Source organism: Theropithecus gelada, chromosome 19 (assembly GCF_003255815.1).
Source record: "Theropithecus gelada isolate Dixy chromosome 19, Tgel_1.0, whole genome shotgun sequence".
NCBI lineage: Eukaryota > Metazoa > Chordata > Mammalia > Primates > Cercopithecidae > Theropithecus > Theropithecus gelada.
In genome coordinates, this window is record NC_037687.1 from 42,730,692 (window position 1) to 42,758,295 (window position 27,604).

The window sequence follows — 27,604 nt, forward strand, 5'->3', positions numbered from 1 at the left end:
AAGAAGCAAAGGCTCGAAGGAATATGCTGTGGAGACTCTCCCAGCACTCCCTCAACATAAGGATAAGAAAAGTTCCCCTTAGAATCCCACCTCCCTCCGTGTGATTGTACCTTGCTCTGCAAGTTTATGAGGTTATAGATTCCTGTTTTCTGTAACTAGTAACTTCAAGTATTCTGTTTTATCTAAGCAGCACAGTGCAAGTTTTAAGACATGCCTGAGCAGGCCTGGGCTGCAGCCATCTGGGCGCCACAGCAAAGGTTAAGCCCATGCAAGGCTCTTTTGAGCAAACCTAGATAACAGCCATCTGGGCTGCATAAGCAAGGGTCATATGTGATCCTGAGTTATGCACCTGTCACAATTTGATTAACTGCCTTTGTTCTGCCTCTGTATCCTGGCTTTTGCACCACTACATTTTGCACCACTGTAAGCTTGTTTCAAGTTAGCCCACCCACTTTTAGAAGTGTGTATAAAAGTCAAATGCTGTCTTTGTTCTGGGCCCAATTTTTGGATGTTAATCCTCTGGGTCTGAGTGCACTCAATAAATCATCTTGTCTCACCCTGTGGTCTCTCTGGTCCTCCTTCATACCGGCAATAGCTTCTGTAACATCCAGTATACAGTGGAAAGAATGTTCAAGTGTACCTGCAAAATGATACTGGAATAGTATTCATTTCCTCATTTCAACCTATTTAAAAGTAGTCTCTCCATCAAAGTTACTGACACAGGATTTTTCTTAGCCACATTGCCAACCGAGGACCTCCACAGCGGGCGACAACCCCCCGCCTTGACCTCACTTAGCCCTGGGCCTGCCACTGGAGGTGCCCCGCCCTCTTGGCTGCCTGTATTATTATAGCTTATACCCACGTTAAGCGGTTCTGAGCACTTGTCCCGAGTCCAAGAAGAATGAGGATACACTGACAATTGAAGGGTGAGGATGGGTAGAAAAGAATTTTATTGAGCGAAAGAACAGCTCTCAGTGGAGAGGGGATGCAGGGAGTGGTCCCCAACTCCCATAGCAGGGTGATTTCTCTCCCACTGTGGCTGAGACTGGGTCTTTTATGGGCTCAGAATAGGGGAGTACATGTTGATTGGTTTGCAAGTATGCAAAGGCATCACTCAAAGGTGGTGTAAAACCTTTACAGCAGTGTAAAAACCAATTAGAAAAGGACAGGCATATGCAAAATAGGTGAAGGGTTGGGATCAATCGGATGAAAGCACACCAAATGGGAAGACAGGTTCTCAATTCAGTATGAGGATTTAGCCGAGACTGTCTTCAGCTTTAAGGTTGTGTTTCACTGGGTACCCACCCCTATCTGTCTGGGCATTTGACTGCCTCTGGCCACTATCATTACCTGACCAGGCTTTCACAATCCACCATCCCCAGTGAGGAAGGGCAGGGCTCCTGAAAATGAGCCAGCAATTCTCCTTTAGGTGGATGGAGATACAAGTCTTACCAATACAGTCTCATGCACAATCACACATACAATGTCTCCACTTTGGTATCTAGCAATGGCTGACAAAGCCACAGCGCTGTGTGCATCCTCTGGTGTCTGATGAGTATGACTCCTGGGTAAGGCTGTACCACATTCCCTGTACACATGAAGTTTCTATCCTGAGTGTGTCCTCTGATGTCTGGTAAGGTTGGACTTCCGACTAAAGCCCCGCCCACACTTTCTGCAAATATAAGGCTTCTCTCCTGAATGTGTCCTCTGGTGTCTAATGAGGTGTGACTGCCGGTTAAAGCCTTGCCCACACTCCCTGCACACATGAGGCTTCCCCCCTGAGTGTGCCCTCTGGTGTTTAATGAGAGTTAACTTAGCACAAAAGCCTTGCCCACACTCCCTACACACAAAGACACCTGAGTGTGCCCTCTTGTGCCTAAATAGGTTAGGCTTCTGCCGAAACCTTCTGCCACACTCTCTGCACATAAAAGGCTTTTCCCCTGAATGTGTCCTCTGGTGTGAGACGAGGGTGGACTTATCATTAAAGCCTCGTCCACACTCCCTGCATACAAATGGCTTCTCCCCTGAGTGTGTCCTCTGGTGTGTGATGAGGGTTGATTTCCGGGTAAAGCCTCGCCCACACTCTGCACATACAAACGGCTTCTCCCCTGTGTGTGACCTCTGGTGTTTGTTAAGGTTTGACTTCAGGCTAAAGCATTGCCCACACTCCAGGCAGGCATAAGGTTTAACCCCTGAGTGTGTCCTCTGGTGTGTTTTGAGGTTTGATTTCCAGCTAAAGTGACGCCCACATTCTGTGCATACATAAGGCTTCTCTCCTGTGTGTGTCCTTAAGTGTCTGATGAGGTGTGACTTCTGGCTAAAGCCTTGCTCACACTCCCTGCAAATGTAAGGCTTCTCTCCTGAATGCGTCCTCTTGTGTCTGACCAGGTGTGAATGCTGGCGAAAGCCACGCCCACATTCCCTGCAAACATAAGGCTTTTCCCCAGTGTGCGCCCTCTGGTGGGTGATGAGGTTTGACTTCAGGCTAAAGCTCTGCCCACATTCTTTGCACACATAAGGCTTGAGCCCTGAGTGTGTCCGCTGATGTGTAAAGAGGTTCGACTTCCAAGTAAAGCCTCGTCCACAATCCTTGCACACATAAGGTTTCTCCCCTGAGTGTGTCCTCTGATGTGTGATCAGGTTTGCCTTCCAGGTAAAGCCTCGCCCACATTCCCTGCACACATAAGGCTTTCCCCCAGAGTGCGTCCTTGGGTTTTTGATGAGGATTGACATACTGCCAAAGCTGTCTCCCCACTCAGTGTGCATGTAAGCTGTCTCCCCAGTTTGTGTCTTCTGGAGGCTAAGGAGGTTTGACTCCTTGATAAAGCCTGGCCCAAACTCTTCATATTTGATTTCTCCAAATCCTGAGATTTCTAAACCATGCAATACTTTGTCTGTTTCCTCAAGGTCTGCCTTCCTTTCAGGGCTGGGTCCTATATCCACCACTGTGTTGTCTTCCTCGGACCGTGCTGGCTGTTCTTCACGTGGGCTGGAGAGTGCCTTTGAAGTGCCACTTTTGCTTACTCTCCCAAACAGGAGTCTGGAGTCTTCTCCCTCTTGAATCCATTCTGTTTTGCCACTCAAGCAGAATGGACCCTGCTGTTGTTTCTGATCTTCCGGATAGTGTTCACCCAGCTGGAGAGGATTTCCTGCCCATAAACTTGAAAACAGCTGAGAGAGATGACTCAGCCACACATGTTGGCTGAGAGCTTGCTGATTGGAGAATATCAGAGGGCAGGAGGGGCAAAGTCGAATTTCTGGCTTTGATTCTGCTGAAGAAAGAACATTTTCAGAAGGGTCATAGGCAGGGCTCTGTAGGCAATCTTGCCTTGCCCATTGGTCATTCATAATATATTTACATCACAAGCTATCTCCCAGCTAGACAAACTTCCCAGGATCTATTTTTCTTTTTTTTTTTTTTTTTGAGACGGAGTCTCGTGCTGTGTCACCCAGGCTGGAGTGCAGTGGCGATCTCGCCTCACTGCAAGCTCCGCCTCCCAGGTTCACGCCATTCTCCTGCCTCAGCCTCCGAGTAGCTGGGACTACAGGCGCCCGCCACCACGCCCGGCTAGTTTTTTGTATTTTTAGTAGAGACGGGGTTTCACCATGTTAGCCAGGATGGTCTCGATCTCCTGACCTCGTGATCCACCCGCCTCGGCCTCCCAGAGTGCTGGGATTACAGGCTTGAGCCACCGCGCCCGGCCTCCCAGGATCTATTTTTCATTTCACATCATGCATTACACTTTCTTTTTTTTATTTTTTAAACAGAGTCGTTCCTTCACCCAAGCCAGAGTGCAGTGGTGTGATCTCAGCTCACTGCAACCTCCGCCTCCTGAGTTCAAGCGATTCTCCTGCCTTAGCCTCCTGAGTAGCTGGGATTACAGGTGCCCGAGACCACGCCCAGCTAATTTTTGTATTTTTAGTAGAGACAGAGTTTCCCCAAGTTTGCCAGGCTGGTCTTGAACTCCTAACCTCAGGTCAGCCTGAGGCTCCCAAAGTGCTGGGATTATAAGCGTAAGCTACTGTGCCCAGCCCTATGCATCACATTTTCTTTCTTCTTTCTTTCTTTTTTTTTTTTTTAAGATAGAGTCTCGCTCTGTCGCCCAGGCTGGAGTGCAGTGGCGCGATCTCGGCTCACGGCAAGCTCCGCCTCCCGGGTTCATGCCATTCTCCTGCTTCAGCCTCCCAAGGAGCTTGGACTATAGGTGCCCACCACGACGCCCGGCTAATTTTTTAATTTTTTAAATTTTTAGTAGAGACGGGGTTTCACCATGTTAGCCAGGATGGTCTCAATCTCCTGACCTCATGATCCACCCGCCTTGGCCTCCCAGAGTGCTGGGATTACAGGCGTGAGCCATCATGCCCAGCCTACATTACATTTTCTATTGCAGGAGTTGGTAAACTCACCTGACAGGGCAAATCCAACCTGAATCCTGTTTCTGTATGGCCTGCCAGCTAAAAATGGTTTTTACCTTTTTAAGGGGTTGAATTCAAAAGACGGAGACAGAGAAAAGAGAGAGAGGAAGGAAGGAAGAATAGGGAGAAGAAAAAGGAGGAGAATAAGAAAGAAGAAGTGACAAATATTGCACGTGTTCTCAAAAACTTAAAATATGACGCCTGTAGTCCCAGCACTTTGGGAGGCCGAGGCAGGCAGATCATGAGGTCAAGAGATCAAGACCATCCTGACCAATATGGTAAAACCCTGTCTCTACTAAAAATACAAAAATTAGCTGGCCATGGTGGCATGCACCTGTAGTCTCAGCTACTTGGGAGGCTGAGGCAGAAGAATAGCTTGAACCCGGGAGGCGGACATTGCAGTGAGCCGAAATTGCACCACTGCACTCCAGCCTGGCGACAGAGCAAGACTCTGTCTCAAAAAAAAAAAAAAAAAAAAGGAGGGGACAAACAAAATGAGGAGGAGAAAACAAATGAAAGCCATCTTAATTGGAAAGGAAGACGTAAAAAAAAAATCTTTTGTTCACAGATTATATAATTTTGAATGTATAAAATTTCAAAAAAGCAACTAGAAGTCATAATTGTACTTAGGTCATATAAGATAAATATATAAAAAACAATTATATTTCTATATACTAGCAATGACTATTCCAAAAATGAAACTGAGAAAACAATACTATTCACAATACCATAAAAATAAAATGCTAAGGAATAAATGTGACAAAGCAGCACAAAGTTTGTAAACTGAAAATTAAGGCTGGGTACAGTGGCTCATGCCTGTAATCCCAACACTTAGGGAGGCTGAGGCAGGAGGATTCTTGAGACCAGAAGTTTGAGGCCGGCTTGGGCAACACAGTGGGATGAAAGAAAGAGAAGAGAATGAGAAAGAGAAAAGGAAAGGAAAGGAGGAAAAGAAGAAAGATTTTAAAAAAGAAAATTAACATTGTTGAGTGAAATTAAAGCTCCAAATAAATAGGGAGACAGTTATAGACTGGAAGGTTCGCTATTATTAAGATGGTGATTCTCCCCAAAATTTATCTGCAGATTCAACATAATCATCGTATCAGAACCACAGCAGGCTTTTGGTTTTTTTCCCTTTTGGAAATTGACAATCTGATCCTAAAACTTACATTGAAATTCAAAGGACATAAAATAGACAAAACAACTTTTGAAAAAGAAAATAAAATTGGGGAGTGTACACTTCTAACTTCAAGACTTAATATAAAGCTATAGTAATGAAGATAGTGTGCTACTGTCATAGGAGGAAGATGGAGATCATGGAACAAAATTGGGAGACTAGAAATGAACACTTAGATTCACAGTCAGCTGATTTTTGATAAAGGTGCCAAGGTAATTCAATGGAGGAAAGGATACTCTTTTTTTGTTTTGTTTTGTTTTGTTTTGTTTTTTTGAGATGGAGTCTCGCTCTGTCGCCCAGGCTGGAGTGCAGTGGCCCAATCTCAGCTCACTGCAAGCTCCGCCTCCCAGGTTTACGCCATTCTCCTGCCTCAGCCTCCGGAGCAGCTGGGACTACAGGCGCCCGCCACCTCGCCCGGCTAGTTTTTTGTATTTTTTTTTAGTAGAGACGGGGTTTCACCATGTTAGCCAGGATGGTCTCGATCTCCTGACCTCGTGATCCGCCCGTCTCGGCCTCCCAAAGTGCTGGGATTACAGGCTTGAGCCACCGCGCCCGGCCAAGGATACTCTTTATATGAGATTGTGAGGACAACTGAATATTCACATGCAAGAAAATGAATTTAGACTTTCACCTCAATTGATACACAAAAATTAACTAAAATGGATTGTAGCCCTAAATGTAAGAGCTAAAACTATAAAACTTCTAGAAGAAACCAATGAAGAAAATCTTCATAACCTTGAGTTAAGAATAAAGTTCTTAGTTACAATACCAAAAGCACAACCTATTTTAAAAATTGGTAAGTTAAACTTCATCAGCATTTAAAACTTTTTTTTTTTTTTTTTTTTGAGACGGAGTCTCGCTCTGTCGCCCAGGCTGGAGTGCAGTGGCCGGATCTCAGCTCACTGCAAGCTCCGCCTCCCGGGTTCACGCCATTCTCCTGCCTCAGCCTCCCAAGTAGCTGGGACTACAGGCGCCCGCCACCTCGCCCGGCTAGTTTTTTTGTATTTTTTAGTAGAGACGGGGTTTCACCGTGTTAGCCAGGATGGTCTCGATCTCCTGACCTCGTGATCCGCCCGTCTCGGCCTCCCAAAGTGCTGGGATTACAGGCTTGAGCCACCGCGCCCGGCCAAAACTTTTGTACCGGAAATGAAAATGAGAAAATGAAAAGATAAGCCACAGACAGGGAGAAATATCTGAAAATCCTACATTGATATAGGACTTGTGTCTAGAATATACTAAAAATTCTTACAATTCAATAAGAACACAATCTAATTTTAAAATGAAGAAAAGAATTGAATAGGCATTTTACTAAAAAAGATATGCAAATGGTTAATAAACAATGAAAAGGGCCAGGCATGGTGGCTCACACCTGTAATCCCAGCACTTTGGAAGGCCAAGATGGGTAGATCACCTGAGGTCAGGAGTTCTCGACGAGCCTGGCCAGCATGGTGAAACCTTGTCTCTACTAAAAATACAAAAGACAAAAATTAGGCCTAAAAAAAAAAAAAAAAAAGAAAAGATCAACATCATCAGCTATTTGGGAAATGCATTAAATGCACAATGAAATACCACGACACACCGCTAGCATGTCTATAATCAAAATCAGTGACAATACCAAGTGCTGACAAGAATGTGGAGAAACTAAAACCCTAATATATTGGTAATAGAAATGTAAAATGGTACAGGCACTTTGGAAAACATTTTTCCAATTTTTTTTTTTTTGAGATGGAGTCTCACTCTGTCACCCAGGCTGGAATGCAGTGGCACGATCTTAGCTCACTGCAACCTCCGCCTCTCAGGTTCAGGCGATTCTCCTGCCTCAGCCTCCCAAGTAGCTAGGATTACAGGCACCTGCCAACACGCTCAAGTAATTTTTGTATTTTTAGTAGAGATGGGGTTTCACCATGTTGGTCAGGCTGGTCTCAAACCCCTGACCTCAGGTGATCTACCTGCCTCAGCCTCCCAAAGTGCTGGGATTACAGGCACGAGCCACCGCACCCAGCCCCAATTTTTAAAAAGGTTAAACATAAACATACCATACAACCCAGCAATTATACTCCCAATTATCTACCCAAGAGAAATGAAAACATATGTGCACACTAAGACTGGTATATGAGTGTTCATAGCAACACTATTCACAATAGCCAAAAAGTGGACACATTCACATGTCCATCAATGGGTAAACAGAAAAACAAAATGTGGTATATCCATACAAAGGAATACTATATAGCAATAAAAAATGCATTACTGATACATGCTGCAACTTGAATGAACATCAAAAACATTATGCTAAACAAAAGAATCCAAGTATAAAAGACTATATATTTCGGCCTGGCACAGTGGCTCACACCTGTAATCCCAGCACTCTGGGAGGCCGAGCCGGGTGGATCACAAGGTCAGGAGATCGAGACCATCCTGGCGAACATGGTGAAACCCTGCCTCTACTAAAACACAAAAAATTAGCCAGGTGTGGTGGTGTGCACCTGTAGTCCCAGCTACTCAGGAGGCTGGGCCAGGGGAATCACTTGAACCCGGGAGGTGGAGGTTGCGCCACTGTACTCCAGCCTGGCATGGGTGGTGTACACCTGTAGTCCCAGCTGCTGGAGAGGCTGAGGCAGGAGAATGGCATGAACCTGGGAGATGGAGCTTGCAGCGAACAGAGATCGCACCACTGCACTCTAGCCTGGGAGATAGTGTGAGACTCTGTCTCAAAAAACAATAATAATAATAATAAAAAGTGAGAACTGGCTGGGTGCAGTGGCTCATGCCTGTAATCCCAGCGCTTTGGGAGGCCAAGGCAGGTGGATCACCTGAGGTCAGGAGTTCAAGACAAGTCTGGTCAAGATGGTGAAACCCTGTCTCTACTAAAAATACAAAGCTTAGCTGGGTGTGGTGGCACACACCTGTAGTCCCAGCTTCTCGGGAGGCTGAGGCAGAGAACTGCTTGAACCCAGGAGGTGGAGGTTGCTGTGAGCCGAGATAGCACCACTGCACTCCAGCCTAGGCAACAGAGTGAGACTCCATCTCCAAAAAAAAAAAAAAAGTGACCACTGAGGAATTGTATTCTAAAATGTCAGTGTTCAATAAATGTGATTCATCACATAAACAGAATTAAAAACCATATGATCATCTTAACAGATATAAGAAAAGCATCTGATAAAATCCAATATCCCTTCATGATAAAAATCTTCAACAAACTAGGTATCAAAGGAACATACCTCAAAGTAAAAGGAGTTATCTGTGACAAACCTACAGCCAACTTCGTACCAAATGGGCAAAAGCTGAAACCATTCCCCCTAAGAATTGGAACAAGACAAGGATGTCTGCTGTCACCACTCGTATTCAACTTAGTACTGGAAGTCCTAGAGAGAGCAATCATGCAAGAGAGAGAAAAGGCATCCAAATAGGAAAAGAGGGAGTCAGATTATCTCTGTTCTCCAAGAATCCGATACCTAGAAAATCCTATACCTAGAAAATAATTCTATACCTAGAAAACTCTAAAGATCCCTCCAAAAGACTCCTAAACCTGATTTAAAAAAAAAAAATTCAGTAAAGTTCCAGGATACAAAATCAATGTATAAAAATCACCAGCATTTCTATACACCAGTAACATTCAAGCTTAGAGCCAAATAAAGAACAAGATCCCATTTACAATAACCACATGAATGCAAACACACACAAAATACCTAAGAATACATCAAACCAAGGAGGTGAAAGGTCTCTGCAAGGAGAACTACAAAACACTGATGAAAGAAATCACAGATGACACAAAGGGAAAAACATTCCACGCTCACAGATTGTAGGAATCAATATAGTTAAAATGATCATACTGCCCAAAGCAATCTAAGATTCAATGCAATTCCTATCAAATTGCCAACATCATTTGTCATTCTAACATTCTAATTCTAATAGAATTAGAAAAAAACAATTCTAAAATTAATATGGGACCAACAAACCTGACTAGCCAAAGCAATCCTAAGCAAAAAGAACAAAGCTGGAAATATCATATTACCTGACTTCAAACTATACTAAAAGGCTATATTAACTGAAACAGCATGGCATAAGTACAAAAACAGATATATAGATCTATGGAACAGAATACAGAACCCAGAAGTAAAACCACACACCTACTACCAACTGATCTATAAGAAAGTTGACAGAAATAAACAATGGGGAAAGGGCACCCTATTCAATAAATGGTGCTGGAAAAACAGGCCAACCACATGCAAGAGAATGAAACTGGACCCTTCCCTCTCATATACACAAATCAACTCAAGATGGATGAAAGACTTAAATGTAAGACCTCAAACTATAAAATTCCTAAAGGAAAACCTAGGAAAAACTTCACTGGACATTGACCGAGGCAAAGAACTTATGACTAAGTCCTCAGAAGTGACTGCAGCAAAAACCAAAAATTGACAAATATGATTTAATTAAGCAAAAGAGCTTCTGCACTGCAAAAGAAACAATCAACAGAGTAAAAAGACAACCTACAGAATGGGAGAAAACATTTGCGAACTATGCACCTTATAAAGGACTAATATCCAGAATCGTAAGGAACTTAAGCAAATCAACAACAAAAACCCAAATAACCCCATTAAAAAGTGAGCAAAGGACATGAACAAGTACTTTTCAAAAGAAGGTATACAAACAGCCAGCAAACATTAAAAAATGCTCAAAATCACTAATCATCAGAGAAATACAAATTAAAATCACAAAGAGATCTTGCTACCAGTGAACGATGGGAAAAGAAAACCCACAATGAGAAAGGCCATCTCACACCAGTCAGAATGGCTACTATGAAAAAGTAAAAAAAAAAAAAAAACGGCCGGGCGCGGTGGCTCAAGCCTGTAATCCCAGCACTTTGGGAGGCCGAGATGGGCGGATCACGAGGTCAGGAGATCGAGACCATCCTGGCTAACACGGTGAAACCCCGTCTCTACTAAGAAATACAAAAAATAGCCGGGCGAGGTGGCGGGCGCCTGTAGTCCCAGCTACTCGGGAGGCTGAGGCCGGAGAATGGCGTGAACCCGGGAGGCGGAGCTTGCAGTGAGCTGAGATCCGGCCACTGCACTCCAGCCTGGGCGACAGAGCGAGACTCCGTCTCAAAAAAAAAAAAAAAAAAAAAAAAGATGTTGGTGAGGATGCAAAGAACATGGAATTCTTATATATTGTTGGTGGTCATGTAAATTAGTTAAACCTCTATGGCAAACAGTATGGAAATTTCTCAAAGAAATACAAATAGAACTACCATTCAACCCAGCAATCCCAAGACTGGGAAAATAAATTGTTCTACCAAAAGACACCCACACTCGTATGTTTATTGCAGCACTATTCACAATAGTAAAGTCATGGAATCAACCTATGTGTCTATCAATAGTGGGTTGGATAAATAAAATGTGGTATACACACACACCATGAAATACTATGCAGCCATAAAAAAAGAATGAAATAATGTCCTCTGCAGCAACATGGATGCAGCTAGAGGCCATCATCCTAAGTCAATCAATGCAGAAACAGACAATCAAATAACCTATGTTCTCACTTACAAGTGGGAGCTAAACAATGGGTACACATGGACATAAAGATGGAAATAATAGACACTGGGGACTCCAAAACAGGGCAAAAAGGATGGAGGTAAGGGCTGAAAAACTACCTATCAGGTACTATGTAAACTATTTGGGTGATAGATTCAATAGAAGCCCAAAACCCAGCATTACATAATATACCCATGTAACAAACCTGCACATGTACCCTCTGAATCTGAAATTAAATAAATAAATAAATAAAATGTCAATGTCATAAAAGACAGAGAAAGATTATTGAAATAATAATTTTCTTCCCTTAATAATAACTAAGGGAAGGTAAACAGACATGACATGAAAATGAACTAACTAACCTTGGACTGGATTATGTTCTGGAAAATAAAAAAACATATTATTCTATAGTGTTGACAAAATTATAATACAAATGGTAGGTAATACGCAAAATTACTGTATCAAAGTTAAGTTTACTGAGGTTGATAACCACACTGGTTATATGAGAGAATATCAATATTCTTAGAAAACTCACAGAAAAAGTTTTGGTTTTTTTTTTTTTTTTTTTTTTTTGAGACGGAGTCTTGTTCTGCCGCCCAGGCTGGAGTACAGTGGCCGGATCTCAGCTCACTGCAAGCTCCGCCTCCCGGGTTCACGCCATTCTCCTGCCTCAGCCTCCCGAGTAGCTGGGACTACAGGCGCCTGCCACCTCGCCCGGCTAGTTTTTTGTATTTTTAGTAGAGACGGGGTTTCACCGTGTTAGCCAGGATGGTCTCGATCTCCTGACCTCGTGATCCGCCCATCTCGGCCTCCCAAAGTGCTGGGATTACAGGCTTGAGCCACCGCGCCCGGCCAGAAAAAGTTTTAACAAACACTTACAGGCCAGGTGCAGTGGCTCACACCTGTAATCCCAGCACTTCGGGAGACCGAGGCAGGCAGATCACGAGGTCAGGTGTTCAAGACCAGCCTGACTAACATGGTGAAACCCCATCTCTACTAAAAACACAAAAATTAGCCGGGCATGGTGGCGTGCACCTGTAATCCCAGCTACTTGGGAGGCTGAGGCAGGAGAATTGCTTGAACCGAGGAGGTGGAGGTTGCAGTGAGCCGAGATCGTGCTACTGCACTCCAGCGTGGGTGACAAAGCGAGACTCTGTCTCAAAAAACAAAAACAAAAACAAAGACAAAAACAAAACAAATACATATGAACATACATATACATATACACATACATACATATGTACTGAGAAAGGGGAAGGAGGGAGAAAGGGCATGCATGCAAAAGAGCACATGAATAAATGATAAAGCAAACTAAGTAAAATAGTAGGTCATTTTATGATGCCGTTTACATAATAACATATATGCCACATGTCTTAATCTGTTTTGTATTGCTATAACAGAATACCTGAGACTGGGTAATTTACAAAAAAGTTTATTTGGCTCACAATTCTGGAGGCTGGATGGTAGCCCATTTGGTGACGGTCTCGTGCTGCTTCAAATCACAGCAGAAAGAGGAAGGGAAAGCAAGCGCATGCAAAGAGGCCAAACATCAGAAGAAGCCTTGTTTTATAACAACTTGATCTCACGAGAACCAACCGAGTCCAAAAGAACTAACCCAGTCTGCATAAGCCATTCGAGAAGGCGGAGATGCCACAACCAAATACCTCTTAAAGGCCCCACCACCTTTCAATACTGTTAAATTGGCAATTAAATTTCACCATGAGTTTTGGTGGGGACAAACCACATCCAACTCACTGCACCATATATATTTATTCTACTATTTTTATTTTTGCAAATATTCTGTAATTTTGAAGCAATTTCCAAAAATCAATTCAAAAATAAGTATGAGGAAGCCCACTAACGAAAATGCCAGCAGACTGAAGTGGTCACAAGAACCCTCCAGAAGAAAACAATAAGACTGGATAAAATATAACAAATAACTATTCAAAGGCACTGGAAAATATACACAACCAGCCAGAAGATGGGGAAGAGTTTATGCTAAAAAAAAATCGCAACAGAAAGGGGTAATAATTTTGTTTGTGGCTTTCTTGCCTGAGAGCACTCCTAATACCTACAGAAACAAGAGGAGGGGAGGGGAGGGGAGAAAAGGGGAGGGAAGGGGAGAAGAGGGGAGAGAAAGGAAGGGGTGGGGGAAAGAAAAAAACAATAACTGAAATTTTAAAATTCATTAGACAGGTTTAGTAGCAAACAGAAAAAGAAAACAGACTAGTGAATTTGAAAATAAATTAATTAGAAATTACCTATATCCAACCACCCCTCAAAAAAGAGAGGAAAAAGACTGAAGAAAAATGAACAGAAGCTTATGAGATACTATGAATCTTCAGAAACACATTTCCAGCGGTCCAATATACAGGTAAACTGGAGTCCTAGAATGAAAGGAAAGAGTAAAAGGGACAGGAAAAATATTGAAATAATAGCCAAGTATTTCTCACAGTGAGTAGAAAATATAACTTAGAGAGCCAAGAAGCTTCATAATGCTCAAGTAGTAGAAACACAAAGAAAACAACTCTTAGAAACATCACCGTCAAACTGTTAAAGGCCAAAGATAATGAGAAAATCTTGAAGATAGCCAGAGAAGATCAAAATAGAAAAGAACAATATAAAAATTACTCAACAAAAACTATAAAACTATGAAAGCCAGACGACACTGCAATGCTAGAGAAAAATATGTTAACCAGCGATTCTATCTCCAGTTAATTTTCGCAAACTGAAGAGGAAATAATCTTTTCAGATTAAACTGGAAAATCCGATGCCGGGTAACTGCACTAAACGTTAAAGGAAGTCCTTCAGGATGAAGGAAAATGGTATCAGGTGGCAACTTGTATCTACATTAAGGAGTGAAGCGTATAAGAAATGTGACAGATATAAAGCACACACACATATTTCTACATATATTTCACTTAATTTCTTTAAAAATACATATTACTATACGATGGCTTAAAAATTGTAACACTGTAGTATTCGGTTTAGGATTAGCCAGGCCTGATGGCACGCACGTAGTCCCAGCTATTCGGGAGGCTGAGACAGGAAAATTGCTTGAGCCCAGGAGGTGGAAGTTGCAGTGAGCTGAGATCGTGCCACTGCACTCCAGCCTGGCGACAGAGCAAGACTCCGTATCAAAAAAAAAGCAAGTAGGGGCCGGGCGTGGTGACTCACGTCTGTAATGCCAGCATTTTGGGAGGCCAAGGCAGGTGGATCACTTGAGGTCAGCAGTTCAAGACCAGCCTGGCCAACATGGTGAAACCCCATCTCTACTAAAAATACAAAAATTAGCCAGGTGTGGTGGCACACGCCTGTAGTCCCAGCTATTCAGGAGGCTGAGGCAGGAGAATTGCTTGAACCTGGGAGGCGGAGGTTGTAGTGAGCCGAGATCATGCCACTGCACTCCTGGGTAGGTGACAGAGTAAGACTCCATCTCAATAAAAAAATTTAAAAAGCAAGTAGGTAGGCCACAGATTGGAACATCTGATAAAGAGTTCATCTCAATGATTTATTTTTAAAAATTCAAATTCAAATCAACAAGAAAAGGCAAAAAGAATGGAAAAGGCTTCACAGAAGAGCAAACATCAAGGCCAGTCAAGGAATGAACATATAAAAAGATGCTCAAACTCAAAACTAATTAAATTACAGCTATTATGAGAGGCTATTTCATACCCAAAAGATGATCAAAACCTGAAGTCTGACCACACAAAGTATTAGGGAGGATGCAGGGCAAGTAGAATCCTCACACAATAAAATGCTATGTGAGTGTGAGCAATTGCTATAGATTGAATTCTGTTTCCCCAAAAATGACATATTGGAGTCCAAATCCCTAATATCTCAAAAGATGAACTTGGCCGGGCGCGGTGGCTCAAGCCTGTAATCCCAGCACTTTGGGAGGCCGAGACGGGCGGATCACGAGGTGAGGAGATCAAGATCATCCTGGCTAACACGGTGAAACCCCGTCTCTACTAAAAAAATACAAAAAATTAGCCAGGCGTGGTGGCGGGCGCCTGTAGTCCCAGCTACTCGGGAGGCTGAGGCAGGAGAATGGTGTGAACCCGGGAGGCGGAGCTTGCAGTGAGCTGAGATCCCACCACTGCACTCCAGCCTGGGCGACAGAGCCAGACTCCGTCTCAAAAAAAAAAAAAAAAAGGATGAACTTATTTGGAAACAGGGTTGTTGCAGATGTAATTAGTTAAGGTGAGGTCATTAGAGTGGGCCCTAATCCAATATGAATAATGTCCTTACAAACAATGAAAAGTTGGACACAGAGACAAGCACACAGGGAGAATGCTATACGAAGATGAAGGCAGAGACTGAGGTGCTGCTCCTCCACACCAGGGATTGCCAGCAGACCACCAGAAGCTAGAGGAGAGGCATGGGACAGATTCTTCCTCACAGTCCTCAAAAGGAACCAACCCTACCAACACCTTGACCTCTACTTCTAGCCTCCAGAACTGTGAGAAAATAAACTTCTGTTGTTTAAGCCACTCAGTTTGTGGCACTTTGTTGTGGCAGCCCTAGAACACTACTACAACAGCTTTGGAGAATAGTTTGGCATTACTTTGTCAGATTGACCAGGTGCATATTCTTTCACTCAGCTGTCCTATTCCTAGGTACACATCCTAGATAAACGGGTGCTTATGTGCCCAAGGACATATCTATGAGAAGGTTCACAGCAGCATTCTTTAATTGGTCAAAAGAATACACTGTTAAAAATGGAATGGATAAATGAATTGTATTGTAATTATGCATATAATACAATATTATATAGCCATAAAAATGAATGAAGCAGAGCTACATATACCAACATAGTACAAAATTAGTCTCAGTGAAGAAAACAAAGCACAGAAAGGTATACATAATATGACGACATTGATATAAAGTTTTAAAATATGCCAAACAACAATATACATGATTTAGCGATTCATACATATGAAGGAAAGAATAAGGCCATGCATGAGAATTATAAATCCCTAATATTGAAAAACAATTCCATTGGAGGGATGGGTATAGGATACCATCAGGGAAGGGGAAATGGGGATTTCAACTGTTTAGGTAATTTTTTATTTCTTAAGCTGGGCCACTGGCACGTGAGTATGTATTTTATTATTAGTCATAGCTTAAGTATCGTGTAATAAATTATGGGAATTGGAGAGGTGGAGATAATCAATTAATCTTGGCATAAGAGTAGCTAGAAAGTATCTAGAAGGGTCGTAGACTTAACATTCATGGGGTAGATGCGGTTTTTAAGATCAGGTGAGAAAGAAGACTGTGAATGAGGAAAGACTAAGCATTACAGAGAAAACAAGTGAGGAATGGAGGCTTCCTGGTGTAGGAAAGAGACAAGGGAACCAGGGAAGTCCCTCCCTCAACTGAAGATTATGTTCCGGAAGGAAGACCATGTCAGGCAACCTTCCTCTTGGCTTCGGAGGCCTGGAGAAGAGCTTCTTCCCAGTATCTGAGAGATGCTCCTCCTTCTCTATCTGCCAAGCTGTAGATTATCCCATCTACCCCACACTCACACTCACCTGGACAGAGGTCCAGCAAACATTTTCTCTCCTCTCTCCAGGGCTCTTCCCCTCGCTCCAGCTGAGCAATGAGTTTTGGTTTGGAAGATGGAATTTCTATTCATAGGGAAGAAAATGAGGACATTGTTGGTTATGGGCTCAAGAGGGCATTCTAGAACTCAGAGCTGAAATGGGTGAGGCAACCCAGAGGATACAAAAGACCTATGAATAGTTCTGTCTCTGAAGTAGAAGGGTTGACTGAGGAAAGGTGACTCCAATCAGAAAGACAGCATATTATGAACACTTGGTGGATGAAAAATCTCCTGGGTTTGCAGCAAAATAAAGACAGAGCGCAAGCCTTAGGAAACAGGTCTGGAAATGCAGTGTCATCCATAACATGAATAAATCAATTTATCTGCTTGCAATTCTACTAAATCCAGATTTACCCAGAGGAAAAAGGTAAATTGTTTTTAAGCTCAACTCTAAGGGAAAGGTGCTCTGCAGGTAGCCCTTCCTCACGATGAGTGGAAAATACTCTGTAGGGCAGAGTTTAAGTGCCAAAGGAGGCCGTTCTTACCCAGTGAGACCAGGTGGTTATAAGTCTCCAGCATCACCTCCCTGTGCAGGGTCCTCTGAGCAGGGCTCAACAATCTCCACTCCTCCTGGGTGAAGTCCACAGCCACATCCCTGAATGCCACGGATGCCTTTAACACAAAACACACCTCTGCTCATCCAGGAGCCTTTCCCTTCCAGTTTAGAATGAGAGGTCAAGGCCAGGCCCCACGGCTCATGCCTGTAATCCCAGCACTTTGGGAGGCTGAGGTGGGCGGATCACCTGAGGTCAAGAGTTCGAGACCAGCCCTACCAACATGGAGAAACCCCATCTCTACTAAAAATACAAAATTAGCCAGGCGTGGTGGCTCATGACTGTAATCCCAGTTACTTGGGAGGCTGAGGCAGGAGAATCGCTTGAACCTGGGAGGCGGAGGTCGTGGTGAGCTGAGATTGTGCCATTGCACTCCAGCCTGGGCAACAAGAGCAAAACTCCATCTAAAAGAAAGACAGAAAGACAAAAAGAAAACAAAGGAAAGAAAGGAAGAAAAGAAAGGAAAGAAAGGAAGGAAAGGAAAGAAAGGAAGGAAGGAAGGAAAGAAGGAAGGAAGGAAGGAAGGAAGGAAGGAAGGAAGGAGAGAGAGAGAAAGAAAGAGGAAAGAAAAGAAAGAAAGAGGAAAGAAAGGAAAGAAAAGAAAGAAGAATGACAGGTCGAAAGGCTTCCCTAAGGGAAGCAGAAAAGATTTCTACACCCTACTTTGGATTGTGACCTTGGCACCAAGGGGTGAAAGACCATTGTTGTTCTATCTCTGCTGAGCCAGCATCACTTATGCACCTATTACTTACTGTCAATATCCCAGGCTAGCTGCTATGGAGGATAAAAGCAAACAAAACCAAAGCCCTTACAAGCTAGAGAGAGTTTTAAAACTAGGCAGGGAGAAGAAGACACCACACAAGCACAACTAAATAGTAAAGAATCATCTTGCTGAGTTTGAAAATTTTCTGAGACTACTTGGTCTCAGTATTTGTTCTACTTGAAGCAGTGGCGCCTCTGGGGTTTGGGGGCAAATAACTCACCAATATATATAGTTCCTACAGCAGGACTCACTCCTTCCTCTACCAAATGCTGCCACATGCCTGCTCAGGCCTAAGGAGGGAAACTGGGTGGTGGTGAAGAGTGTGGACTCAAACCACACTATCTGGATTTGGAACCCATCTCTGTCCCCAACTAGTGTGACCTCAGGCACTGAATTAGCTGCTCAGCACGTCAGTTTCTCCTGTGAACTAAAAATAACAGTGCTTATCTCAAAGGGTTGTGGTTAGGATTAGGATTACTGTGAAGGGCTCAGACAAAATGCCTGGTGCAGTCCCTGGTTGTTCTATGTAAAATTCCACACCCTCACGCGGGTTTCATTCCCCTCGCCTGCTTTACTGTGTTCCCTTAACTCTAAGATAATACATGATATTCATTTCTACTTTCTGGCTTCCCACTAGACATCAGTTCCATGTGCATGGCTGGATCACTGTGATTGCCCTGGTGTCTACAACAGAATCTGCAAATACTTAGCAGTCAGATATTTTTAAATAGCCGAAAATGATTTATTATTATTAGACAAGCAACAAAGTTTCAAACGAACCTCTGCTACCTAGAAAGCTGTACTTTGGAGGATGGGAATATATAACCGTCCTTGGCATGGAAGTTCGGTGAGATTTCCAAATGAGTCTGGAAATCTAGCACTGGGATTCTTCCCTGCCCAACACTTACTCTCTTTGGGTACAATCTATAGTCCATAGAGGGGTTTAATTTGACCACATACTGCTTTAAAACTTGTGTTTATATCAATTAAATGTTGGAAGATTTCATATGAAAATCTCAATCTGTGGGTTCTGTTAAAAGTCCATAAATCTGACCACCCTGGGCACTGCACTGCTATAGGACCACAGTTGGCTGATGGTGACTCATGCTGGGGGTCTATCAGCCGCAACACACTATTGGAGACTGCCTCACCAGTGTCATTCATTTAGGCATATGCCTTGTCTCTTTGATTTGATTTTGCATCCCCTTCTCAGAATGCCTCCATCACTCCTTGAGGGTACGACATTGTGTCTCTAAAACTAATTCCACACTGTACCCTTCCCAGGGAATCCTCCCTACATTTCCTGTCCCCTACCAGCTCCATTATTCTGCACTGGCTGGCCTATGAAATGGCCTTAAGACTCTACCCATACCCAGTTATACTGATAGCTGTCTCCAAACCCAGCCACTCCCAATGTACTGAATCACAAGAGGAGGGCACAGATGAGTGACAGCTTTGGTTCTCACACCTCATCTCTCTCTGCCTATACTTCAGAGCTACCTGGGTGGTGTTTTAAATTATGGATTCTTGAGTCCCACCACAAATCAATAAAACCAGGAGGCCTGGGGGCGGTGGCTCTTTGGGAAGCTGAGGCGGGCAGATCAGGAGGTCAAGAGATCAAGACCATCCTGGCTAACACGGTGAAACCCCATCTCTACTAAAAATACAAAAAACTAGCCGGGCGTGGTGGCGGGTGCTTATAGTCCCAGCTACTTGGGAGGCTGAGGCAGGAGAATGGCGTGAACCCGGGAGGCGGAGCTGCAGTGAGCCAAGATGGCGCCACTGCACTCCAGCCTGGGCGACAGAGTTAGACTCTGTCTCAAAAAATAATAATAATAATAAAATAAAAAAACAGGGGATGGGGCTTTTGTACTTCTAAAGGCTCCTAAAAGTAGAGTGATAGTTGTGAATCACTAGGTCAGAGAAATTTCAAGAGGGAGAGGTCATGTAGGATTGAGGATCAGGAAAAGTTCATGAGAAGGAGGTACTCACTGTTGAATCTAGGTGGTGGTAAGTGAGTGTTCAATGTATAAGGCTTCCTGGTTTTTTCCATATGTCTGAAACTGTTTATCATTAAACACTGGAGAGAAAAAGACTATTCAGGTACCTGCCTAGTCACTGTTGTGATTTGCTTTTACAACCCCTTCTCAGAACATACACACATACACCCCTTGAAAATCTCCAGTGAAGGAGCAACATTACAGAGCAACTGGCCGGGCGCGGTGGCTCAAAGCCTGTAATCCCAGCACTTTGGGAGGCCGAGACGGGCGGATCACGAGGTCAGGAGATCGAGACCATCCTGGCTAACCCGGTGAAACCCCGTCTCTACTAAAAAAATACAAAAAACTAGCCGGGCGAGGTGGTGGGCGCCTGTAGTCCCAGCTACTCGGGAGGCTGAGGCAGGAGAATGGCGTAAACCCGGGAGGCGGAGCTTGCAGTGAGCTGAGATCCGGTCACTGCACTCCAGCCTGGGCGACAGAGCGAGACTCCGTCTCAAAAAAAAAAAAAAAAAAAAAAAACAGAGCAACTAATGTTACTTTAACACATTTAACACATCTGGTTGTTCCTCCAGCCCCGGAACAACTCATGGTTTGTCTGTGAACCATGCATGTAGGGGGCATTGTAAACACTGTATGGCTGACCCTCATGATCCACTCCAAATCTCTCCCACGGAGTAGAAACACAGCTAGAAGCTTGGGGGAGTTAATTCATCCACTTGCCAGCTGAAAAGTAAATATATGAAAAATGAATGGTAACCAACAGGCCACAAGAAGTTTTACTGCAGGATTCTAGCAAAAGACTTCTTCTGACTTGTAAGATGGAGTCACAGGAAGTCAGCACTTTTCCTGATGCTCAGAAACATGGGCGCAGATTACCCAAAAGAGGCAGCAGGGCTTAGTGCACTGGCTCAATGTGTGGTCCCTGAACCTGCAGCACTAGCATCCCCTGGGAACTTGTTAGAAATAAAAATTCTCAGTCCCCATCCTAGGGCTACTGAATCAGAAACTGTGGGGGGAGACCAGCAACCTGTTTGAACAAGGCTTCCAAGTAATTCTGATGCACACTAAAGTTTAACAACTACTCAGTGGCTAAAAGCACAAACTTTGGAGACTAACTGTTTAAATTACAGTCCCCTCTCTTAGTTATCTTATCTACTTAGGTATCTTAGTATCTGTGTCTCAATTTCCTATAAAATCGATATTATAATAGTACTCACCTTATAGGGCCATTGTGAGAATTAAACAAAGTTGCTATTGGGAAACATCCTATGGCTTTGAGGGGAACCAGCCTGGATGAGGCTGACACTGTAGAGAACAGGTTAGACTGCGGAGACGAAAGAACCCCAGTCCTTGATAAGCTTATGGAGCTGAAGGACCAACCCCAAAGTGCACCCTCTCTCTGAACTTCCTTTTATATGGGCTAAGTTATTTATTGTTTAGAACAACCTAAATTAGGTTTACTGTTGCCTGCGGCCAAAAGCATTGTATCTAACCAGTGGGTGGGTACAGTGGTGGCCCCAGTGAATCATGCCTCCCTGTTTCTACCCTTCATGCAGTCTCCTCCTAAACTAACCCTGGGCTTGGCCATGGGACTTGCTTTATCCAGTGGGACATCAGCAAACATGATGCAAGCAGATGTTTGAGAGGCATTTGAGTTCAGGGCTGGCCTTCTCTCTGTGCAGGAAACCTTGAGACCACCATATGAATAACCTGAGCTTGCCGGCTGAAGAGGCCACATGGAGGAGAACCAGGAATCGAAGCATCCCAGCCAACCAGGCTGTCAACTACCAGACAGGTTGAGACCATCCGGCTCTAGCTGAGCAGCCTACAGCCACATGTGGATGCCAAGAGGATCAGCCCAGCCATGCCGGGCCTACTTGCTGACCCACAGGATTTTGAAAAAATGATTTCATTTTAAGCTGTTAAGTTCTTTTTTTTTTTTTTTTGAGATGGAGTCTCACTCTGTTACCCAGGCTGGAGTACAATGGCGTGGTCTCAGCTCACTGCAACCTCCGCCTCCCGGGTTCAAGTGATTCTCCTGCTCCCGCCTCAGCCTCCCAAGTAGCTGGGATTACAGGCGTGTGCCACTACATCCGGCTAATTTTTGTATTTTTAGTAGAGAGGGGGTTTCACTTTATTGGCCAGGCTGGTCTCAAACTCCTGACCTTGTGATCCACCTGCCTCGGCCTTCCTAAGTGCTGGGATTACAGGCAAAAGCCACTGTATCCGGCCTAAGCTGCTATGTTCTTTAGGCCGCTACGTTGGTACACAGAAGTGAAGTGCTGCCATAACAAAATGCCTAAAACATGTGGCATTAGCTCTGGGAGCAGGACATGGGCAGAGGCTTGGAAAGCATCCAGGAAAACTATTAACACGGGCTGGAAAAGCAGTAAACAAACTGCTAGTGGGAACTGGAAAAGGAGTGAGGAAACTGATATGGCAGCTTGAACAAGGCAACTTGTATTATATATTAGCAAAGCTATTGCCTGCATGAACTTGGAAAACAAAAAATATATCTGATGAATGTTTGGATCTAGCTAAAGAGATCTCCAGAAAGCCTGTTAAAAGTTTCAGCTGGGCCAGGCGTGGGGGCTCACATTTGTAATCCCAACATTTTGGGAGGCCAAGGTGGGCGGATCACCTGAGGTCAGGAGTTCGAGACAAGCCTGACTAACATGGAGAAACCCCGTCTCTACTAAAAACACAAAATTACCCAGGTGTAGTGGTGCATGCCTGTAATCCCAGCTACTTGGGAGGCTGAGGCAGGAGAATCGCTTGAATCTGGGAGGTGGAGGTTGCAGTGAGCCGATATCGCATCACTGCACTCCAGCCTGGGCAACAAGAGGGAAACTGTCTCAAAAAAAAAAAAAAAATCAGTTGGATGTTTCTAGCGACATATAATAATGTCCAGAAACAGAAGAGCTGAAGAAGTAATTATACAGCTTGCAAGCATAATTTAACGGAAATATAGACAAGTCAGGACTTGCTAGCTTGGAAATAAAATTGTTTTACATCTTCAGTCTCTCCAGTTGGCACATGTCTCAAAATAAAAAAATAAACTCAGAGTACAGATCGAATCAAGAGTTTGCCTAAAAGACCCAAACTTTAGGACCTCTGAAGTGTTAAGGGGATGCCTAGTGGAGTCTCCAAGCTAGACAAAAAGGCTTCTGAGATTCGTATGGGCATTGTCCCGTAGCACCGACATCTTGCCAAAGATGAGAGGCCTATTTGACTGTGATTTCAGCTTTTGCTTAATAGAGCAGTCCCAAATCTGGTACATGGGAAACCCATAGAGCTTTCAAGGAAGTCCGAAGGATCTGAAACAGTTCAAAATGAAGAGGCCTCCTCCATGCCTAATTCCTGTCCTTTCTGAATGGGAGCATCTACTGTAATGTCTCTCTCTCACCGCTGTATGTTAGGTAGGGAGTGTTTGGGGTGGAGGGAAACAAATGACTTGCCTTTTTAGTATACAGGTATCTGACTTAAAAAGGATCCACTGAAGAAGCTTTAGCCATATTCAGACTGTTACACGTAAGATACTGGACTTTTGAATCTGAAGATGAAACTTTTGGGGATCTTGGGAGGGGGGTGAGTTTATCTTGCACATGGTAAGGGTATGAATCATTGGGACCAATAAATCATGTCTCCCTGTATCTACTCCCTTATGTTATCCCCTCCTATGATGACTCTGGACTTGGTCATGTGACTTCCTTTGGCCAAAAGGACATCAGTGAACATGACAAAAGCCAAAACGTTAAAAGTACTTGTTAACTGGGGCTGTCCTCTCTTCCTGTGTAGAGAAACCCAAGACCGTTTGACCAAGCCCAAGCCCACATGGAAGAGAACCAAGAAGAAACTAGGCACCCCAGCCAACCAGCCTCCTGTCACGCACGGATAGTCCTCCAGCCCTGGTCAAAATGCCAGCTGACTGCAGCAAAATGACAAGACCAGGTGAAACCTGCAAAACCTACCTGCGCCCAGCCCCAGATATGAACCTACCCAATTATGTGCTAATAAGTGATTTTGTTTTAAGCCATTGATGTTTAGGATTGTTTATTACACAGCAAAGGCTGATACACTGATAGAGCAATCACGTTATATGAAAAATACTTGGTGACTAACGTGACCGTCGGCTTGCTGGGATGCCCATGATGTCAGAAACTCCTAAGCTAGTCTTGGAGAGCAGCAGATTCAGTCTTCCCATTTCTCACTCACTCCTGGGCATGAATTCATTAAATGGGAAAGGGAACAACAGATTGACCTGACCTACTTTTATTTTTCTCCTCTTTTTTCAGCTGAGTAGATAAAAAGCAAATGTAAATGTATCTAAGTTAAAAGTATACATAAGATGACTCCCCTGTGGTAACAATAAACACATTTTCAGACTGAATAATCAGAACATGACGTCAGACAACAGGATACAACACTTGAAATGAGGACTGTTCTAAATATCTAGGATACCGAAATGAGGCACTAAAGGTTTCTGAAGGTTTCTGAAAAGTGATGTTACTGCAATGTTGGGGAAAATGAGGATTACAGAAACATGTAGTGGGTTGCAAAGAACCAAGTCAACATTTGGAAACAAATCAGGACACTATGTGAGCTTTCACATGAGAGAAGAAAGAAATCTGAGTTGGCAGGTCTACCCTGGTAATCAAAATCTGCACAGTGTAATAATTAGAATAAAAACAAATAAAAGTTGCATAGTAGGGCTGGGCGTGGTTGCTCACACCTGTAATCCCAGCACTTTGGGAGGCCGAGGTGGGTGGATCACCTGAGGTTAGGAGTTCAAGACCAATCCGACCAACATGGTGAAACCCCATCTCTACTAAAAATACAAAATGAACCGGGCATGGTGGCGCATGCCTGTAATTCCAGCTACTTGGAAGGCTAAGGCAGGAGAATCACTCGAACCTGGGAGGCAGAGGTTGCAGTGAGCTGAGATCATGCCATTGCACTCCAGCCTGGGCAACAAGAATGAAACTCAGGCCGGGCGTGGTGGCTCAAGCCTGTAGTCTCAGTGATGCTCTGATAACATCCAGGAATGCATAATTCCCACCACAGGAGTCCACAATTAAGAAATCTCTTTTCCTGTCTAAATTCCACTCGGATTTCTTGATAAGAATAGTGAAGGCAAATCTGAAATAACCAAGTTAACCCATATCAAAAATGACTGTTAACCAGCCTGGCAACTGTGTTGCTGCTTGAGCCACCACACCTGGCCAAGGTTGATTTTTAAATACGCATAAGGGACCGGGCGCGGTGGCTCACGCCTGTAATCCCAGCACTTTGGGAGGCCAAGGTGGGTGGATCATGAGGTCAGGAGATCGATACCATCCTGGCTGACACAGTGAAATCCCGTCTCTACTAAAAATACAAAAAATTAGCCAGGCGTGGTGTCGAGCGCCTGTAGTCCCAGCTACTAGGGAGACTGAGGCAGGAGAATGGCATGCACCTGGGAGGTGGTGCTTGCAGTGAGCCAAGATGGCGCCACTGCACTCCAGCTTGGGTGACAGAGTGAGACTCCGTCTCAAAACAAAAACAGAAACAAAAACAAAAAACCTTCAGCAAGTCCACTGGCCACCATAATCCTTATACACTGTAGCGACAGTCCAGCCTCTGAAACTAACTATGCTTCCTTGCCACCTCCCACTGGAATGCCTTTCCCCAGTCTCCAACTTACCAAACCAGTCAGGGGCAACTCAGACAGCCCTATTTCTAGGAGTCCTCCCCAAGCATTTGAAATCACAGCATCTGTGCTGTCCCTGCCCTTCATCCACATCACCAAACAATTATGCATGTATGTCTCTTTACTTTTATTTAAACTGTTCCATATGTGTTGTTCACAATTAACTATTTCATGAGTGACTGTGGTATGGATGGAGCAGCAAGGAATGCTGAGGGAAGACTCCTGTCAGAATGAGCCACTCTTCCAGGACTAGGAATGATCTCAAAGGTAAAATTCAGGTCAGACTATGTTGGGAGTCGAAAAGACCAAAGGGATCATGCCCAACTCAGCATTTCACTGGAGGTTATATAATCAAACAGCAAACTGTTTACCATGAATGCAGGATGTGAGAAAACTCACACTGCGCCTGACACCAAAAGGTTTGCTGCGGGCCATCACTGCCTGGCGCTGGGCTCCTTGAAGTTATCTACCAGGAAATCTAGCGCCCATTGTTGGAAGGACGCAGTCTCCCAATTGAGAACCAAATGGCCAACTGACAATTACCTGACATTCATCCCCCCTTTCTCGTTATCTCTTTTACCAATAAATACGGGAGAGTTGTGTAAAGCTCAGGGCCCTTGACCACTAGAGACAAAGTGCCCCCTGACCGCTTCTTCCAAATATACTCTTTTGTCTCTTGTTTTTTATTCCCTTTGTTCTGTCCACCAGGTCCGTGTAGGTTAAAAGTGGCGCCCCGGACAGCGACAGAATCGGATGCTCTACAAGACTATATCAAACTCCTCCTTGTTCTACAGACTAGTAATGACTAGGACTAGGAATGACTTTGCCCAATACCAACAAGGCAGCCTCCAGGACAAAAGGTAATGGAACCCATTCTGTTGACAGCCAAGATGGAATTACAGGTAATTCTCACCTCTTTTTTGGCTCTCAGGCGCCCTGTGGCCATTTTCCTGGTCTCCTGCGTGCTCTTCCTGGAGAAGGGCAAAGTCTCAGAAGACAGATCTGGGGATGCAAAGAGAAATAAAAGAGTGGCCTAGGTGGAAACTGCCTCCCCATGAGATGAAGCGCAGACCGCTCCAGAGCCCCATAGTTGGGGTCAGGGATGTCACAGAAATCACCGGGGCAGCCAATTCCCATCCAGAGGGGGCCCAGGATGACCCAACACCCTCAAGCTCAGCCGCAAGCTCGGGCCAGGGAGTAAAGCCCTTGTCCCCAAACAACAGAGTGAGGGTTTGTCTCTAACCCTGTGGACTCCAATGAAAAGAAAATGACCTGGAGGTGCCCACAGGAGAGCGTCCGAGTTCTGAGCCAGCTCTGCGGCTCCCAGCCTGCGTCCCCATGAGTAACACAGGGACACGCAGAGGGGCATGCTGCCTGCCTATAGGGCACTCACGGAACGCAGGTGCACGCTGCGGATCCTGAAGCCGAAAGTCAGGTAACAAGGTGCAGATGGGTGGGAGAGACCTGAAGCGGGAGGCCTTCCCGGATCCCAAAAAGCCTAACGCGCCGGGCCCACCGACCGGACGGGCTTCTGACGTCAACGCTACACACTGAAGGAGGATAGGGAGGGGGCGGAAGTGAACGCAGAGGCCTCTGGGGATTGTAGTTTCGAAGCTAGAGAGGCGCCGGCCACCACACCCAGCTAGGGTTTTTTTTGTATTTTTTTTAGTAGAGACGAGGTTTCACCGGGTTAGCCAGGATGGTCTCGATCTCCTGACCTCGTGATCCGCCCGTCTCGGCCTCCCAAAGTGCTGGGATTACAGGCTTGAGCCACCGCGCCCGGCCCTAATCACCTCTTAAAGGCTGCACTGGTCATCGCTGCTGCATTAGGGGTTGAGTTTCCCACGCATGAACTTCGGGGAA

General features: G+C 44.5%; 1 protein-coding gene across 14 annotated transcripts in view; it reads right to left on the reverse strand.

The window, feature by feature from the left end:
* Positions 1 to 925: 925 nt before the first annotated feature.
* HKR1 (HKR1, GLI-Kruppel zinc finger family member) overlaps positions 926 to 27,604 on the reverse strand; it is a 410,249-nt gene continuing 383,570 nt past the window's right edge. Inside the window, exons 1-6 of one of the 14 annotated variants that reach the window (XM_025368074.1) lie at positions 27,135 to 27,293; positions 26,655 to 26,743; positions 18,273 to 18,342; positions 17,221 to 17,305; positions 16,665 to 16,760; positions 926 to 3,269 (exon numbers count right to left, since the gene is read on the reverse strand). In XM_025368074.1, coding sequence (XP_025223859.1) covers positions 1,606 to 3,269; positions 16,665 to 16,760; positions 17,221 to 17,254 — 1,794 coding nt within the window. In that variant the 5' untranslated portion in view covers positions 17,255 to 17,305; positions 18,273 to 18,342; positions 26,655 to 26,743; positions 27,135 to 27,293 and the 3' untranslated portion in view covers positions 926 to 1,605. Of the gene's footprint in view, positions 3,273 to 16,664; positions 16,761 to 17,220; positions 17,348 to 18,272; positions 18,343 to 20,604; positions 21,305 to 26,654; positions 26,744 to 27,134; positions 27,294 to 27,604 lie in introns of those variants that run through there. The other 13 variants (XM_025368075.1, XM_025368072.1, XM_025368067.1 and 10 more) reach the window with 13 other exon arrangements.